Consider the following 19304-nt stretch of genomic DNA (forward strand, 5'->3'; position numbering starts at 1 on the left):
TATCATATTTTTTTCATATTTCTTCACAAGTATAAGCGGGTTTATGTCACACGAGCTATAAAATAGTATACGATACTTGTGACAAAAGTAGCCTATTATCTGCACGGCGTTTAGCACCCTCGCTGCGCTCGGGCGCTAACTTCACGCCGTGCAAAAATAGGCTACTTTGGCCACGCGTATCGTAATATACTATATTCAGTTTGGACTTACTTTGTCTTTTGACCGGATTTTTTACCGGGTGTATTGCACGATTTTTCCCATAAATTACGAGAAGAGACTTTATATTTATTAACAATTGTCTGATCATTGTAATATTAAATGAATGAGTAAATAGAAAATGTATAGTCGTTCCCACCGTCTAGTCGAAAGCGACGTCGACTATATTATACTTAATCTTTAAAATTTTGCTTATTTAAGGCACACACATTTCTATTCTTATTTCTCAGGCACTTTTTAACAGATTAAAATTGTACGTATTTTATTACAAGTATAATCTTTTACTTAAGTAATTACTTTCTCGACGTGTTTTTGGAATTTGTAGAATATTTGATTTTGATAAAAGTGATCAACTTTTCAGTTTATTGAATCCTTTTATGCGAACATAAATAAAAGACTTATACAGTCTTCTTAATAATAACACTTACCATAAATAAATATATTCTATTCTTTTACGTTTCACAGATTGTATAATATCTAATTGATTCTTGAATTAAGGCGCTATGAGATTAATCTTATATATAAAATTCTCGTGTCACAATGTTAGTTACCGTACTCCTCCGAAACGTCTTTATCGATTTTCACCAAAATTTATTCAGTAGGTCTGAGAATCGACTACTATCTATTTTTCATACCCCTAAGTAATATGGGTTGTTCATCTTTAACATTTATTTATTTATATGGCAACATAACGTTTGCCGGGTCAGCTAGTATTACATAAATAAGGACTTTTTATAAATATTGTTCGATTTATCGCTAACTTAAAGCATAATTTGAAATAATATAATTTCCGTTTAAATAAATGTAAAAGTTTTACAAAATGTAGTGGTCATAATTTTGACCACTACATTTTGTAAAACTTTACGAAAACTATTATAAATATAGGTGAAATTTTCTATTCAGAAAAGTTATTATTCAAGTATACCAGTGTATCTATGGCATATGGATATTTCACTGACCAATGATAGAATTAAATAATAATAGTATTCGAGGGAGTGGTAAAAATATCAAAATCTCTAATAAGCTTTCAACCCTTGTTTAAACCCATCAAAAATATTTTTTTCAATAACCATGATATAGATAGTTAATAGTATAAGGCGTAACTTTGCGGAAATCCATGCTATTAAGTTAAGATTAAAACCGGATTGTTGAGAAGTAGTTTTAAACTTAACTTAATAACTGAGATATAATTGTCTCATTTCTTTTAAACAGAAAGTTAAATGCTAATTTTCAAAATGCAACAAATTTTCTTCCTTCATTTTACCTCTTAGGGATCGAATGTGAAAAAATCCTTCCTTGGTAATTTTTCCTACGTCGTTTTCATTCTGCCTTTGGTTAACAGACTTGCTTTTAAAAACTTACAGCGCCTTAACTACGTTAAATAGTAAAATCTATATTAAAATGCATGGCTAAGCTGGGTCCCTTTCTCTGGTGTATTTTACTGTCCCGTCCCTTTCCATCTTCACTATTGAGCTCCATATTAAGATCACCAGGTAGATTTGCAGCACTGAAAAATGTAATATTAAAATGTAGAGAATTTTGATCCATAAAAATATAATTACGTAGTATTAGTTATTTCCTAAAAATATCATTATTAAAATAATTTCAGAAGAAATATTTCGCTCTGACTCAATAGGACATCAAAAAAATAATACTCATAGGCCACACTTTGGTCCCCAGAGTCGTGTACGCTATTGCCAAATCGTCACGAATTCAAATGCATTTGGCTTGGCTTGTGTGGATTTGCAAACCAAACGTATGGAGGAGTATGCAGTCGACCTGACGGCTATTTCCACCCATGGACATATGTAATCAATCCCAGATAAAATTAGATTCCTACTTGCGGTTGGCATAGATGCGCCGCTACCCCTGGGGACTGCCTCAAATGCCTCTGATATAAATGTCACCCTTATTACCAAACTTTTCAAACCAGAACACAGCAGCACTTAACACTGTTGCATTCTGGTTATGGGTAGGGAGGTATACTCATATGGATTAATATGTAGAAATCCACAGATCCATCCTGTATTTTTCTTAGAAAATCAATAAGATAATTTAGTATACTACTAACGCCATCTCTAATGAACCAACAACAACTTACTGAGTTGGAAGAGTATCAAGAACAGTTCACTGGCGGTCTCCCGGGTGAGGAACGCGATGCTGTATATGAAGCCGATGATAGAGAACACGATCTCGAAGTACAGGTACGCTTTCATCAGCAGCACGTGTTTCTGGAATTTGAAAAATTCAAATTAAATATTTCACCTCTATTGATTAACACTACAGGCTTGTATCCAAAGAAAACTAATACAGGTCTGTGACAAACACAGAGAGCAAAATTTGTTAATATAAATTGTATGTTATAAATGAAGATAGCAGTTTTTTGATATAGTGGTTTCTCTAATATATGAGTAGCAGATGAGCATGCGGCCCACCTGATGGTAAGTGGCTACTGCTGCTTATGAACATTTTTAATGAACCCCAGATAAGATTAGATTATATCTGTAGACAACCTGAGGTTGGCCACAGATGTGCTGAAACTCCTGAAGTGTCTAGTCTAGTGGTATTATTGGCTAAAAATGAGAAAATGGATTCTATAGTCTTTCTCAGTTGAAATACGTATGATGATGATGACTGGAAAGCCTGGGTAAGAAAATACATATGTATTTAAAAATTGAATATTTAGAAATAGGTGTATTTATGTATGTTTGATTGAGTTCTAGATCTATGTCCCAGTTTTTATGACTTTTCTTCAAGCTATTAATATGTTGTCTCAGAGTTAGTGGGGTGTGTGGTTTTGTCAATGTCTACGCCCGACAAATTGTTAAACTTACCTCAAATAATATAAATTTTAAATTTATTGCCATCAATAAATCTAATGTGGTATTTTAAACAGGTTTGTAAAAAGGTTAAGAGCAAGCTATTAGGTAGGTATGTATACTAATGTCTTCCGACATTGGAAATTTGTCACATTATTGCACAAAATGCAAGAGACCTTTTGATTTTACTGATGCGGAAGGAGTAAACGAGCATAGAGTCCTCCTGATTGGAGGAGGTCTCTGTTATCTTCGTTGCATGGTTGAAGTGCTGAGGTTGGTCTTAAATGCGTTGCATCTTCTGAGGACTAAGTCTAGTCACTCGTGTGTGACTTTCTTTTGCCACACTCCATCAAAACACAACAACGCTCAACACTGCTGTTTTGACGTTTTATACACTCACAGCCCCACACGGAGTCCCTATCTAATGGGACGCACACAAAGACGAATTTAGATGTCTGTCTGGCCGAGGATCGAACTCGAAACCCTTTGCGCGTCAGGACAATATAGTGACCACTCCACCACGCGGGTTGTCTAATGTTATTAGGCAGAAATAGATCTCCTCCTCCTACTTTTTTCATGGTAATTCTTACCTTATGCAGCGCAACAATGAAGGTGATGGTCATGCCGGCCTCCAAGATGAGTGCCGTGGTGTCCGCGATGAGGCGAGGGTACTCCGAAATGTCCGTTAGTTCAGAGTTCCGGACGTATGAGATATACATCGACAGTAATGACGTCACCACCACTGTTAGCACCTGGAATTTTTGTATTTCGACTTTAGTAAAGCTTTTGACACTGTTGCAATTGGAGAAACTATGGAATTTAAGAAAAGCCTTATTGTGAACTATCCTTTGATTTATTTAACAAATAAATTAATACTTTTTTTTTTAATTTTTAACATGCCTGTGGAGTTTAATATTTATTTTCAACGAATATATGTAGGTATGTCTCAATCTTTGGTACGCCCTGCAGCCCAAACAGTTCAACGGATTTTAACATATGAGGTGTTGTTCGAGTCGCTTAAATTGGGTGACAATGCATTTTGCGTATGTATTTGATAATGGATGCGCGAATGTACGGGTATCCATATTTGTGGATGTTGCAAGGCTTAACACTAGTTCCGTTGAGTTTACATTTACTTCCTCTAACATTGAAACTAAGATATATATATGATTAATTACCAAATTTTTATATATTCGCGTGCAACAACAGTAGGAAATGGAATATAATATGAATAATGGAAAATAATTAAATAACAAAATGGTTTTATTTATAGCTAACAGTTATAATACTTAAGTTATTTTCCTTAATGAAAGAGATGAAATATATAGGACTGTAGAGCGAACATTGCCAAGATTTTCATACAAATGTTTCATCCCGCTTCACACTGACATAATTTCTAAATTTTGACATTTGACTCGTATTCCAGAATAATCTATTACCTGTTGCTAATAACTAATAAGTTGTTGATGTTATCTTTCCTCCCCATGTCTTTGTATTTTCTTTTACACAGATGTTATTATTTATCGCCCTAATGACAACTTTCAATTAGCATACAAAATGCGAGACGAATTTATATTTTTAGCACGTTTATTAGCGGAATTGATACAAGCTGTCACTGCGTCTTGGTATTCGCGAATCACTTTCTAAACAGAAAGTTAACACATATTTTCACATTTACATCAAAAAATATGTCTTTTGTTATTAATATTAATTTTAGTGAGTGTTTGCTTTCATAAATTGGATATTAATCGATATTAAGCCCAAAATTTTTCGAAATTATTTTTTGTTATTAATATTCATTTTAGTAAATGGCAAGTAATATAAAATAAATATTAATTGATATTTAAGCTGTTTAACTACATTATTGGTATAAAGAATGTGTATTAAATTTTAGATGTTTATAAGAACATTTTAAATCTATTTCATTAAGGTTCTTTTGGAAAAAAAAAACTTCTCTATCTCTCTATATATCAAAGTGAAAGTAAAGAAATGAAAATAAATTTATTATCTACTTTATTTTGAATAATGAATGTATTGGTAACTTCTAGAATTTATTGTATAGTCTGTACTTAAGCATTATCAGTCATTAATTAATTATTTATAATCAATCTATCCCACGATCATTCGTACTTACTAAAACTGTCGAATCTACATCTATGGTAGTAGATAATCGGACATATTAATTTTGAAAAACGTGAGATATATACTTGAGTTATAATTTAAAACGTTTTATAAATTTTAATAACTAAAGCCTCTACACAATTTTTAAGGTTTCTTCATAAACCTGTATTGCATCTTCCAATACATCATTTTGTATTGGAAGATGCAATACAGGTTTTTAAAGCAATTTTAAGGTTGCTTTTTATAACCTTGACATCGGTTTCGTGGCATTAAAGGTAATTCTCACGGTTGATTGGATAACATTGTTTAGAGTATTAAGTTTGAGTGTCGGGTATAATTGCCTGTCATGAAGTAAAATATGTATTGAAGAAGGTTACTTATCTGCATTCTTAATTATAACAGATGCTTGCTATTATTATAACTATACAAGAACAGTTATTACAATTAGCAAGCATGCAGTCTATCTGATGGTAAGTGTCAACTGCCACCCAAATAAATCTGTAATCAACCCCAGAAAAGATAAGAGAAATACGTGAATTCACGGGTACGGGTCTCAGGTTTGGTTATAGTTCACTGCGTTGGCCAAGTGCGAATTGGTAAATTTCAGACACATTTTTTTTTTAAACTCAGGTTTGTAGACCATACGACGTTTTTCTTCACCGGTATCATCATCATCAACCCATTACTGTCCCAGTGCTGGGCACGGGTCTCCTTTCATAATGAAAAGGATTTGGCCATAGTCCACCGCACTGGCCAAATGTATTGGTAGACTTTACATACCTTTGAAGTATTTTTTTTAAATCTCTCAGGTATGCAGGTTTCCTTTCGATGTTTTCTTTCACCGTTTAGCAAGTGATAATTAATTTCTAATACGCACATAACTTTGAAAAAAACAGAGGTGCGTGAATGGGATTTGAACCTTGGACCCCACGATCGAGACACCGAATTTCTTAACCACTAGGCTATCACTACCTTCACTTCATTGGTATAGCAAGTGATAATGAATTTCTAAGTCGTACATACATAACTTTCAAACATGGGAGGTACGTGCCTGGGATTCGAATCTCGAATTCCCGGTCAAGAAGCCGCGTTTACGACTACTAGGCTGCTTTTTATTATAGGTTTATTAAGTTTCAAAATTAACACTACAATTAAAAATCATAAGCAACGTTATAGATCCCGGAGTTCTCCACCAAACGCCGAGGACGGCCTTGGGGTTTTAGTGCGGTAAAAGTCCCACATAACCCGGCGTAGACCCCACGACGTCGGGTACCTTTTGAAGATGACAAAAAAGAAATAAAAGCTGTTATTCAACTTACCAGGTTGATATAAGCGAAGGCGATGAGACCCTTCCTCAAGGGAAAGCAGAAGCAGCATCGTGTCAGTATGGGGATCTCGATCGAACTGCAGATTTTCTCTCTGTAATTACACAAAAAATATTATAAGGTGAAATCTGTATTAATGTAGGAGAGGACGGTAAAAAGAATGTATTAGACAGTAATACGCGTAATTAATGGGAGATGTGGTTTGCATTACTTTGTAGTCGATTGCGGAGAGTAATGTTTTTACCCTCCAGAGACAACTAAAAAGTAAGGGTAAGGGTTTTAAGCTTATGTTTGTATGTGGGTACGTGTGTATGTTTATTTGTCTCATTCTTTGGCATACCCATAGACTGGTATACCGTTCAAGCCAAATGGCTTGATGAATTTTAATATAAGAGGCGTCGTTGGGTTCGTCTAAATTTATATAAATGTCACTCATTGGCTATATAAGTTCCCTTTTCAGTTATATTTTTAGTCAGCCGAGTCTTCGTTTTTTGATTATTACTAGTTTATAGTAAAGATGATAGGCAGTCACTGCTGCCTATAGATATCTGTAAAAACTAACTCCATCTAAAATAGGTCATACCTAATGCCGTATAATTGATGCCACTCATTCAGACGAAGATGATCGTATATGTAAGCCGGCATCAACATTCTTTCAGCGAAATGCAGAAGTGCTTCTTGCTTGAAAAAGGTATTGCGGTACCCCCCGGTGGAACCATACTAGGTTTACTATGGCATTGGAACCCCCCCTGGTCGAACGAATAGTTTTACTACTTTTCAATGCATGAAACTAGCCAAAACGAATTAAATTCACACCCGTACTGTGTGCTTGAGGTCAAAGAACATTGACATCGGATGTCCTTCCTCTTAGATAATGAAATCGTACATTGTATAGATAGCGGGTATGCACCGATATTTGTTTGTTTTGTTTTTTTTACATTTATTTATTGAACACCAACATAATGTACAATTATACAGTTAAGACATTGTTACATTATAACTGACTATGTTTTCATACTGGGTTAAATGGTTCCGGGTTCGATCTCTGCTTAGGCATAAATGTAAATGAGGAATTTAGATTTTTGATTAGTGGTGAGTTGGTACAATAGATGAATTTAGATTTTACTTTAGATTTGGTCAGAAGGAATAGGTAGCATGCGTAAAAAATTACTTTGAAAATAGCGGGCCCATTTTCAATTTTCAAAAAAATTACTTTGAAAATGGCGGGCCCATTTTCAATTTTCAAAAAAAATACTTTGAAAATGGCGGGCCCAGTTTCAATTTTCAAAAAAATTACTTTGAAAATGGCGGGCCCATTTTCAATTTTCAAAAAAAATACTTAGAAAATGGCGGGCCCATTTTCAATTTTCAAAAAAAATACTTTGTAAATGGGCCTGTAACTGATTTATGATTATAATTTCCTACGTTGATAGATTGAGTATTTTAGGTATTATTAGGATAACGGTTATTGAAAATACCCAACCATTAAGTTCATAACAAAATAATAGATATAACGTCATTGATTTAAAAACAGTCCTTCAAATATAGCGATGCATGAGTAGCATTATCAATTCTTCGCGGTTGCAAATAATCGCAAACAATTACGCCTCATCACTTAAAAAAAGCATCATTTTTATTATTTGAAATAAAGTTTTTTTAAAGAAACCGTTTGTGGTGAACCTTATAGATAAATAATCATTATAGATAACTTATGAGAGATCATTTATATGCATTTTAAACAATGAAATAAACAACCTTGTGCTTTCAACTAATTACGAATAGCGACAATTCGTAATGTCTTGTGAAAAAATGGAAGAAGACAATAATGTTGCACAATTGTAAAAACATTGACAAACCGTCATTTATTATTATAGTCTCTCCCATGCTATGTAAGGCTGTGAACACAGTTGCTAGCGATGCTTATAGGTTGCCTTACTCGTTAGTAAGGTAATTTAACAGGTTAATTCTTAAATAATGTTTTATACCTGTAACAGTAGTCTGCCTATATGGAATTCAAATCCTAATATGTAGGTACATATTAGGTAGGTAGGTACCTGTAGGATAATTATACTATTTCCATTTCTTTATTTTCTCGATGACAGTTCTTTGTAGTGTTGTGACCAACTCATCATCAAATTTTTATTAAAATAAATGAATAAAGATTACCCATCGCAATAATTATTTCGTTGCATTGTTGAGTTTCTTACCTATACCTATTTATTTTACAACAGCTTCGAAAATTTTAAAGAAGTAGGCAATAAATATTTTTACGTGTAAAATCTTGTAATTAAATATAATATTATAAGTATATGTAATATAATATTATAGTTAATAAATTTGTAAAAAAGTATCCGGCAGTAGTTTAGTTTCTTACATTTTGTAAAAAAAAACGGGTCTGTTATCGTGTTACGTTTGTTGTTATAGCTCCTATAGTAATCATTATGTGTAGCACATCACTACCTATCCATGAAGTAAAGTATTATCTGTGTGATATTTTAACGTACATAACACAAAATTACATGGGCGTCGATCTGTCATCGAGAAAATAAAGAAATGGAAATAGTATAGTCATTTTGTAGGTGTGTTGTACTAGCTGAAGTAAGAACAGTTTAAATTGTCAGAAAACCTAACAGACAGACAAAAAAAAAAAATACCGGTCTCTAATATTTTATTAATCTGGAAAAAGAGATAAAATAATGGATATTTTTTAAAATTTCAGTATGTGTTATTTATTTCTAAAGATGCATACGCATAGAACTACAGTATAAACTACACTCTACACGTAGCTAAACAAGTAAGTAGGTTGAATCTCACGGTAACTTGCTATTACATAACCATGAGGTATGAACGAATACGCTTTACATTTTAAAATTGCCGTAGCTTTAACTCTTATTTACGATATGCCCAATTACATGTAAACACTCTAAAATAATGTAAGTTATGTACCTACTTGAAATTTTATCAATTCTATATATTACGGATGTTTAGGTTTCCCTTTTATTATAATAAAGCAGACGAGCATGCAGTCCATCTGATGGTAAGTGTAGTCAAATCCAGATAGGCTTTTTCCGTTCTGAGGTCGACCACAAATGCGGCGTTATCCCTGAGGACTAAGCTGTAACGCCTCGGAAAAGTATGTCTCCCTTGACGCACCCTTCATGACACGCTAAGGTGTGTGAAGATTTTATTTCACAATTAGCCAGAATGGTGGACTAAAGGTTAAGTACTTGTCAATTGAGGAATACTCAGCAACGTTTAGGAAAGCTTAATTTTTCGGTAAATAGTTGATAAAATGTGGAATGAACTTCCTACTGAGGTATTCCCTCAGGTCTATAACATGGGGCTCTTAAAGAGGGGTGTAAAAAGAGCTCTCCTTCAAAGCCGGCGATGCATTGGCGACTCCTCTGGTGTTACAAATGTCCATAAGCGACGGTGACTGATTTCCATCAGGTAGCCCGCCTGTCTTATCGTTATGTTAATGTAAAAAAAGTGAAAAATTGAATCGTAAAGAAAGACTTAGGTATTCGGGTTATGCTAAACTTTAGAATAAATGCAAGCCTTTTTAAAAACCGTATTTTCAGTGAGAATATGAAACTTTCTTTGTTATTTCGTGTCTTATATCGTAATGAGTAATTAACTAGCAATGTATCTTATTTTTATTAAGTAACTTGTTTTTAAATAATATTTACCTACTTATTGGAGGACAGCAATTAATATTGTCAACAATTAGCATGAACAACGTTAATGATTTCATATCATAAGTAGTTATCGTTAAGCATATTTATAAACAATCTTATCTGCTCTGTTTCTACAGTATAGTCTAAAGATTCCAAGAATGCAAAGTAAATAACAAAAAATATTTTTGTGTCCCACTCTGGATAGCTTTTTCAAAAAATAAACGCGTTGTAAAATACGCTGCCTACGGACATTACGCTATATTTTTTCGTCTCGAAGTCGGTAGAACCAAGCGTTTCGCCAACTGATCGTCCTGAGGAGGACAACTGGTGAATGGAACGGTATTTCTAGTGGTTCGGAGGCACCACCGGCTCACCTATTTCTGCCTAGTAACAGCGGTGTTAAGCGCTGCGATGTTCAGCTTTGAAGGGTGTGGTAAGGGAGGCATACTTATCTGAGGCGTTCTAACTTAGCTCTCGGCAAAAATTTGTTGGTATGGAACCCCAGATAGGATTAAATATTCTTACCTGAGGTCGGCCACAAATGCGCCGCTACCCCTGAGGACTGAGTTGGAATGCCTCAGAAAATTATGTCTCCCTTACCACACCCTTCAAACCAGAACAGGAGGTGCCGCCGGAGTCAAACCACAAAAGGTTCTACCACCTTCAAAGAGGACACACGTACCCCTTGAGTTTGACCACCATTGAGTTTGACTCGTACGTACTTGGCCAATTTTTATGTTTGCGTTGTATCAATCTGGTAATTAACTGGAATCGTTATCTTATCGCAGTATGTATGACCGAACGACGAAATGTAAGCTTATTTGTTTTTAACTCTTATCAAATTGAGAGGAGTTCCGTGAATACATGACTTATTTCGTGGTTTCTGAATGCGGGTAAAAACCCAACATACATAGTAGATTTTAATAAGCAAATAAAAATATAAGCAATGATACACATTTTTTTAAATATACGTGTAGCAGACGAGCATACAATCCACCTGATGGTAAGTGGCTACTGCCGCCCATGGACATCTGTAATCAACCCCAAATAGGATTAAATATTCCTACCTGAGGCTGGCCACAGATGCGCTGCTACCCCTGAGGACTAAGCTGGAACGCCTCAGAAAGGTATGTCTTCCTTACGACACCCTTCAAACCAGAACACAGCAGCGCGTCACACTGCAGATAAGGCAGAAATAGGTGTGGCGTCGGTGACGCCGGAGTCAAGCCACAAATGGTTTTACCACCTTCGAAAGTGGGTCGATGATTATACTGAGTCATTTTAAAGTCGTCTTTATCTCCAACTGAGCCTTTGAGTATAAGCTAAGGCTTCAATGCTAATTGAGGCATAAGAAGTTTTGAAAATATAATTTTACGTGACGAATGTTATATTTTTACTTCTAACTATTCTATTCAATTCAAAACATCCGTGTCAATTGATTAAACTGAGCTAGATCACCGTTTCTACTAATAATAAAATTGTTTAATAATAATGTTTAATAAAATTTCAAACAATTGCAAAATTAAAACAATTTTCTATAATAACAAACTTCTATAATAACAAATTTCTATAACATTTTAAGACCTACATTTTATTATCTTCATAAAAATAAAAGGTAGACTTGGTCATACTTTACGAACATAACAAAATTAATAATTTAAAATTATTGTTTCATTTTTTATTTACTTTAGCTCTACACACTTAAATATATTCCATTTTCAATTTTTTAATATAATTAAACATTTAATAAGAAAAATATCGATTATTTGATCCTAATTGGTGTGCTTATTTGTTTTTAAATTATTTTAAAAATAAAATTGTCGATGAAAACGTTTAAATTGACAGATTGCATACATGTTATGGTACTTATTGTAAAAACATCAAATACTCTTTCAATATAAATATTTGTAACAAGAACAAGAAAAAAGCAATTCGACTTCTAATAAGCTTATATAAATCCCGCTTAAACATCTTCATACTTCATATTGAAACAATGATAATTATACAGATACCAGCACATAATTATAAGCATTATGTACAACAAATCAGTTGAGTCGTTAAGAATTCAATCCGATGTGTATCGTAGCGTAACCACTTTCTTATGACCCTCATTTTATGCCCTACTCATTATGTGGGTTACACTTTGGTACTCTGGCCCGTGTCATAAGCGAGAGCGATATTAGAAAAATATATATTTTTTTATATTTTGTTATCATTAGACATGTTTATGAGTAGTTTAGTGTGTGTAAGTGCAGAAAACCTTAAAAATATTTTGACACAAAATAATGAAATTAAATTGCTTTTTAAAAACATTTTAAAGGTGAAAACCTCCCGTGGTTTGGCTCCGAAGGCAAGGCTACCTATTTATATCATAAAAGTTGTATTAACTGTACCTGCGTTCTGGTTTGAAGGACATGGTAAGGGAGATGCAGTAAGATAAATTAAAGAGAGAAACTTTGACGCGGCATAATTATGAACTTATGACCCATCAAACTTTATACCACCTCAAAATCTATTTATGAAATATATTTGATATAAAATATCGCCTATGTTACTCGTGGATAATGTAGCTTTCGAATGGTGAAAGAATTTTTAAAATCAGTCCAGTAGTTTTTGAGCCTATTCGTTACAATCAAACAAACAAACAACGTTTTCCTCTTTATAATATTAGTATAGATTAAGGCGGCAGCTGCCACTAATCATCAGGTGAAATGCATGCTCGTTTATTACTTGTACAATATAAAAAAACCTAATGTGGATTAGAGGAAGGATTGGGCAATCCTTACCACCCAAATATTAAATTAATATTAATTTATAAAGATTAAATAAATGATATTGTATGTCTATTAATCCTTTAAACTTTGTTGCGGCTAGTCAGTTTAGTGTATTGTGGAGTCTATTCGTTGCACCATTGTTTGTTGTGACCTTGTTGTCAATTGTCGGTTGACTCCGCTTCATTTTTGTACAGAATGAACCCAGTGTGACGTTAATCTTTTTTCTTTTTTATAATGTGGAAGTAATAAACGAGCTTATAGTCCACCTAATGATGATGGTAAGAGTATACTGCAGCCCATGCACACCTGTTATCAACACCAGGTATTATTAGATTCTTGAAGTCGGCCACAAATGATTACAAGGTGGTAGAACCCTTTGTGGTTCGACTCCGGCGGCACCACCGCCACACCTATTTCTACCTAATAACAGCAGTGTTAGAAGCTGCTGTGTTCCGGTTTGAAGGGTGTGGTAAGGGAGACAGACAGTGGTAAGGGAGAGGCGTTCCAGCTCAGTCCTCAGGGGTATCGGCGCATCTGTGTCCGACCTCAGGTAGGAATATCTTATCTTATCTGGGGTTGATTACAGATGTCCATGGGCGGCAGTAGCCACTTACCATCAGGTAGACTGCATGCTCGTCTGCTACTCTTATATTATAAAAAAAACTACTCCTGAGGACTAAGCTGAAATGCCTCGGAGAATTATGTCACCCTTACCACCCTCTTCAGAACGGAATACAGCTGCGCTTAATGCTGTTCTTGAATGACGCCAATAGATGTAGCGGGTGCGTCTGTCGTCGAAACACAAGGGTTTCATAACCCTTCATAAATGAAAAATTAAGGGTACGTACCTAGATTTCAAACCACGAAGCCCTAGATTAAGAGGCCAAATTTACTTACACTAATAGCTAATATGAGCGTCCATTGCATAATAAAAACAACCCATTTTTCGTGGTATCCGTTAGTCGTATTTGTAACGTAAGAATTAAAATTATTAATGACTTCCTCTAGCCACTTTATTGTGTTAACATTCTGCGGGTTTTTGACAATTGAAATAAAACTGCATTTAAGTGGTTTCAATCAGCGATATTAAAGTAGATTAACATAACTGTAACCAACAAGTACTATACTGTTTAATAACCGATTGTAAGAAAAGGTTATGTTACGCGCAAAGGTTATGTCTCACGCCTATTTGTGTATGTTTGTAATCTTTCAAACTGCGGATCTCTTTAATTAAAGTACCTATCAGATTCATCATCAAATTATCAAAAAATAAACATGGTAGCAGCTGTAAGGTGTCATATTTGAAGTACAGCGGTTTCCGATGACAGAATTTATCATGATGATTCCAAAATTTGGAAACCTTTTTAGTTTTCACACAGGCAGTTCTTTTTAAATTAACATGTTATGTATATAAATACAATAAGTAATGTACTTATGAAGCATATTATAGCTATGTTAAAATATTGATTATTATTTAACCTGTCGTATATTATTGACACAGATGGTTACGTTTCAATTCTTCCATTAAATCAATATTTACATAAACGTCATTATTATAATGGTATTTTTATGCAAAATAGGAACATCTGTGCATGATACTGCCAAGTTGCATTTAGATTGGACGGAGTTGTGATTTACATAGGAATAACCCTATTTTTTTAATTAACTAGTAATTATTTAAATTAATTGCAATTAATAATTAATTGATTATTTTAATTGCATATTTGGTCTAATATTATCAAATCAAATCAAATCAAATCAATTTTTTTTATTCAAAATAGGTTCTTTACAGAGCACAATTTGAATGTCAAACTACCACCACTTCACAAGGTGTTTCGTTATGGAGAAGAAGCGGCGAAAGAAACTCCATAACACACACCTTTAAAAAAAAAATGGATTTTACAATGTTAACTTAACCTAATGGTACATGTGGAGCTGGAACTACTTCAGACCACACCGTTTTGTCAGTCAAATAATCACTTAGTTTATAGTACGCTTTTTTACATAGCGTTTGTTTAACGACATGTTTGAACTTTTTTCCTGTGAGATTCAAAATGTGGTCAGGTATTTTATTGTAGTAGCGAATACGGTTACCCATGAAAGATCTAGCCACCTTGCATAAACTATGTTTACGAATTGCTAATTTATTTCTATTTCTAGTATTAAAGTTATGGTGGTTACTATTTTTTTCAAACATATCAGTATGTTTTCTTATATACATAATATTTTCATAGATGTATTGACTATGTACCGTCAATATTTTAATAGTGGGAAACAGTTCTCTCAGGGACTCACCACGTCGCAGACTATATATTGACCTTATTGCTCTTTTTTTAATAGTAAAAAGACTATGGAGTAATGTTTTTTGAGCGTATTTATGTATATGTTTCATTTTTAGCACGTTACAGCCCAAACGGCTTGTCGGATTTAAATATATGAGGTGTTGTTGGATTCGTCTAAATTTCGGGAGTAAGCAAAGTCTATATTTTTAAGTTAGTAGTCGGGCTTTTTTATTTTTTTAGTAATTCAACACAGTACTATGAATGAAACAGTGATAGTCTAGTGGTTGTAACCCGTTCTCTCGATCGGGGAGCCCGAGGTTCAAATCCAAGACCTTTGCACTCTGCGCACCTCTGATTTAAAATTATCTAAAGTTAAGTGCGTATTAAAATTTTTGAAATTAATTATCACTTGCTTAAACGGTGAAGGAAATCATCGTGGGGAAACCTACATACCTGAGAAATCTTAAAAAAAGTTCTCAAACGTATGTGAAGTCAATACGCACTTAGCCAGCGCGGTGGACTATAGCCTAATGCTTATTCCGAGAGAAGTCTCGTGCCCAGCAGTGGGACAGTAATGGACGACGACTATGAATGATAAGATGAGTTATGTGTTTATCACGTTTCCTACTGTCATTGTAATTATGTCACAAGGCACGCGGATATCCATGCAATACAGACGTGAAACGATAAATACTGTAATACTGTTATGGCGGTCTCGTATGATGGGGAACTGGGATTATAAAACGCAGTGTCTATTATACGTCTTTTTGTAATTACGTCTAATGTGCATTGGTATGTAATATTTAAGTGGCTAATTAATGATTAATTACTATGTTATTAGAAATTAGAATTTTATTAGAAACACGAATTCTTAAATTACTTACTTACTTATTTACGAAAATTTAGATAAAGGATGTTGTACAATAAACATAAAATGAATCCAGATTTTAGCTTTTTATACTTTAAAAACATATTATATTAGCGAGTACCTGAATGCACAAAAACAATAATCATAATTACTTTTAAAAAATAATAAAATTAAAAATCTTGATATTATTATTCAAATTGAATAAAACACCTGACTGTGATACTTTACAAAGATAAAAGGAAACAAAAAATATAAGAAAAAGTTAAATGCTTAGAAAAAGTTAATTACAGATTGAAACTAACATCAGCCTTTCCATTGGAGATTAACTAGTAATATAAAAACAAAATAGGAATAGTTAGCGCGTACTAACTTTTTGTATAAATCTGTATGAGTTAGATTAACTGAGTTCTTGTATGTAAATAAGTTGAAAGTTAATACTCGTAGGTACATTTATAATATAGGAGTAGCAGAACCCCAGATAGGATTAGATATTCCTACCTGAGGTCGGCCACAGATGCGCCGCTACCCTTGAGGTCTAAGCTGGAACGCCTCGGAAAAGTATGTCTCCCTTACCACACCATTCAAATCGGAACACAGCAGCGCCTAACAATGCTGTTATTAGGTAGAAATAGGTGTGGCGGTGGTACCGCCGGAGTTGAAACACAAAGGGTTCTACCACCTTCAGTACTGAATTTGTATAAATATGTATGAAAAGTTCGCCTTTCTGTTGTAGATCCTACTAGTAATTAAAAAAACTATCTTAGTCGGTTTATTTATCTGTGTCATACACAATCATACATAATATGAATGTTTAATGTATATAATAAAAAGAAAAAATCTTTATATTTTTAAATAATACATACTTTTAAATGATTATTAATATTATTGCATAATAATAATATTTCTCTACTTTATAAAAACATGTTTTTTTTTTATTTCAATAGTATTTTGTGTAAATTAATACAACTATTACAAAAAAGTATTATATAAAATAACAACTCTTACTTTATACGTCATAATATGAATTGTAATGACTTTACTTATATTTACGTAAACAAAATAATTGAAATAATAAGTTTATGGCTCGTTGCTTCATAAGATGTAACGTAAGTATGATTATCATTTTCAGTTGTTGTTAACTTTTATCCATTTGTCCGACCGTGTAAAATTATTTGAAAAACGATTAACACGTTTGCCGAGGTAGTCACCGTGTTTTTCGTAATATAGGAGAAGCAGACCACCAGTCCACTTAATGGTAAGTGGCTTCTACCGCTCATGGACATCTGCATTCAACCCCATATAAGATTCCTACCTAAGGTCGGCCAAAGATGCGCCGCTACCGCTGGGGACTAAGCTGGAAAGCGACGGAAAAGTATGCTACTATACTATTTGGCCTTTTTTTTCTTTCTTCCTGAGGGGGAAACCTTAGGGGAGCGACACGGGGTTATGTGGGATTTTTACCGCACTAAAACCCCCGCGGTGGCCGTCCTCAGCGCTACGTAGAGAACTCCGGGATCTCCAAAGGAACGCAACCGGAGTCCTCTCAGCGCACTGCCCCGTCGGGCTCCGCCACACATACCGCTGTCCTTCCCGGGGTCGTTGGCCGGACGGTTCGAGCTCCCACTCTTACCACCCGCACCCTGAAAGCCCCTTTTAGTCGCCTCTTACGACAAGCAGGAGATACTGTAGCCCTATTCTGGTCCCGGAACTACAGGGACAACATTATTTGGCCTACGGGAGACTTAGCCATGAATAAAATGGTTATAATTTAAATTGATTGGTATACGAAAAACAAAAAATATATATTTTTTAATAATAAACACCGAAAAAATGATATTTAACTCAAGCACCTTTAAAAATTTAATTAATAATTTGACTGAAATAGGCTGTCTCTAACTCAAATCATTGGTTTGCATGGAGAACTACTCCTAAACCTAAACCTGTTATTATTCCTGTAAAACCTTTGTATTGACAGTTCACCCAAGCGCACTTCCGTTTTATTACCGCCATAATTGACATTAACGGTGTTATTATTCTCTAGGTAGAGTCGGTGGATTAGACTGCAATTGTGTCTCTACATGTGACCTATTATCATGGGTACATAGAGTAGGGATGATGATCTAAGATCGAGGCTGACTTTTTGAACAAAAAATCGCTTAAATCGATCTTGCTCGTCGATACCTAAAAATCGCTTGAATCGATCTTGCACATCAATAAAACCAATTTTGGACTTTTTGTTTTCATTTTCATTGACCAAATAATACTTCCAGAGCACATTTTTTGAATCAATTATTTAGACTTCTGTTGGAATCGACTTCAAAATCAGTATTACAAATTACAAAATACTAACACTATAACACTATTCAAAGTTACATACTCAAAATTAGGTATATTATGGATAAGCATAAATTTGCTTTCGTATATTGTTTACTTATTAACAGTAGGTACTATATCTAAAGTAACAATAGAATAAATATAATTAAAATTATGTAAGTCCTCTATAATAAAAGTTAAAATTATTCAGTAATGTTAGTATCATAAGTGAATATTTATACAGATGGTTTGAAATAACTTGATATTCAAATTACTCGTTCTTGTAATATTTAAATAGCTTGAATTAACAAATAAATATAACATTCATATCTGAAACAGCAAATCCTTAATTTTTCATCAAATTTTGTGATGACTCTTTTAAATATTGTGTTAGAATACTTTTATTGTGGGGGTTCATTTTCAAAAGGTATCCGGTGTCGTGGGACCGTCACCGGGTTTTGGGATTTTCGACCACAAAAACGTTTTAGGAGTTCGAGCTCGCACTCGTGCCGCTTGCAACCTCGATAACAGTGTTGCCAACTCTACTGTCTTAACAGTTAATTTAGAGATTTTTATGCTTGTCCCTTTTATCTTTTTTAATCCTCTTTTTTATAGATTTCTAATGCTACTTATTTTTCACTAGTTTTTGCTACTATGATATATAATTACTCTTTTTAAATTGGGAAGGTTTGGCATAGGGATAGGGCAGAACCTAATAGATTTTTTCTTTTTTATAATATAGGAGTAGCAGACGAGCATGCAATCCTGATGGTGAGTGGCTACTGCCGCCCATGGACATCTGTAATCAACCCCAGATAGGATTAGATATTCCTACCTGAGGTCGGCCACAGATGCGCCGCTACCCCCGAGGACTCAGCTGGAACGCCTCGGAAAAGTATGTTTTCCTTA

At 34.1% G+C, this 19304-nt stretch overlaps 1 protein-coding gene across 2 annotated transcripts in view; it reads right to left on the reverse strand.

Annotated features, from left to right (window-relative positions):
- Positions 1 to 1052: 1052 nt before the first annotated feature.
- LOC140752744 (uncharacterized) overlaps positions 1053 to 19304 on the reverse strand; it is a 51865-nt gene continuing 33613 nt past the window's right edge. Inside the window, exons 2-5 of one of the 2 annotated variants that reach the window (XM_073087121.1) lie at positions 6476 to 6575; positions 3626 to 3787; positions 2318 to 2447; positions 1053 to 1723 (exon numbers count right to left, since the gene is read on the reverse strand). In XM_073087121.1, the coding sequence (XP_072943222.1) occupies positions 1626 to 1723; positions 2318 to 2447; positions 3626 to 3787; positions 6476 to 6575 (490 nt within the window). In that variant the 3' untranslated portion in view covers positions 1053 to 1625. Of the gene's footprint in view, positions 1724 to 2317; positions 2448 to 3625; positions 3788 to 6475; positions 6576 to 19304 lie in introns of those variants that run through there. The other variant, XR_012103468.1, reaches the window with a different exon arrangement.

The sequence above is a fragment of the Epargyreus clarus genome, unplaced genomic scaffold (genome assembly GCF_041222505.1).
Source record: "Epargyreus clarus isolate Ecla_fem2 unplaced genomic scaffold, WU_Ecla_fem_2.2 ptg000001l, whole genome shotgun sequence".
Taxonomy (NCBI): domain Eukaryota; kingdom Metazoa; phylum Arthropoda; class Insecta; order Lepidoptera; family Hesperiidae; genus Epargyreus; species Epargyreus clarus.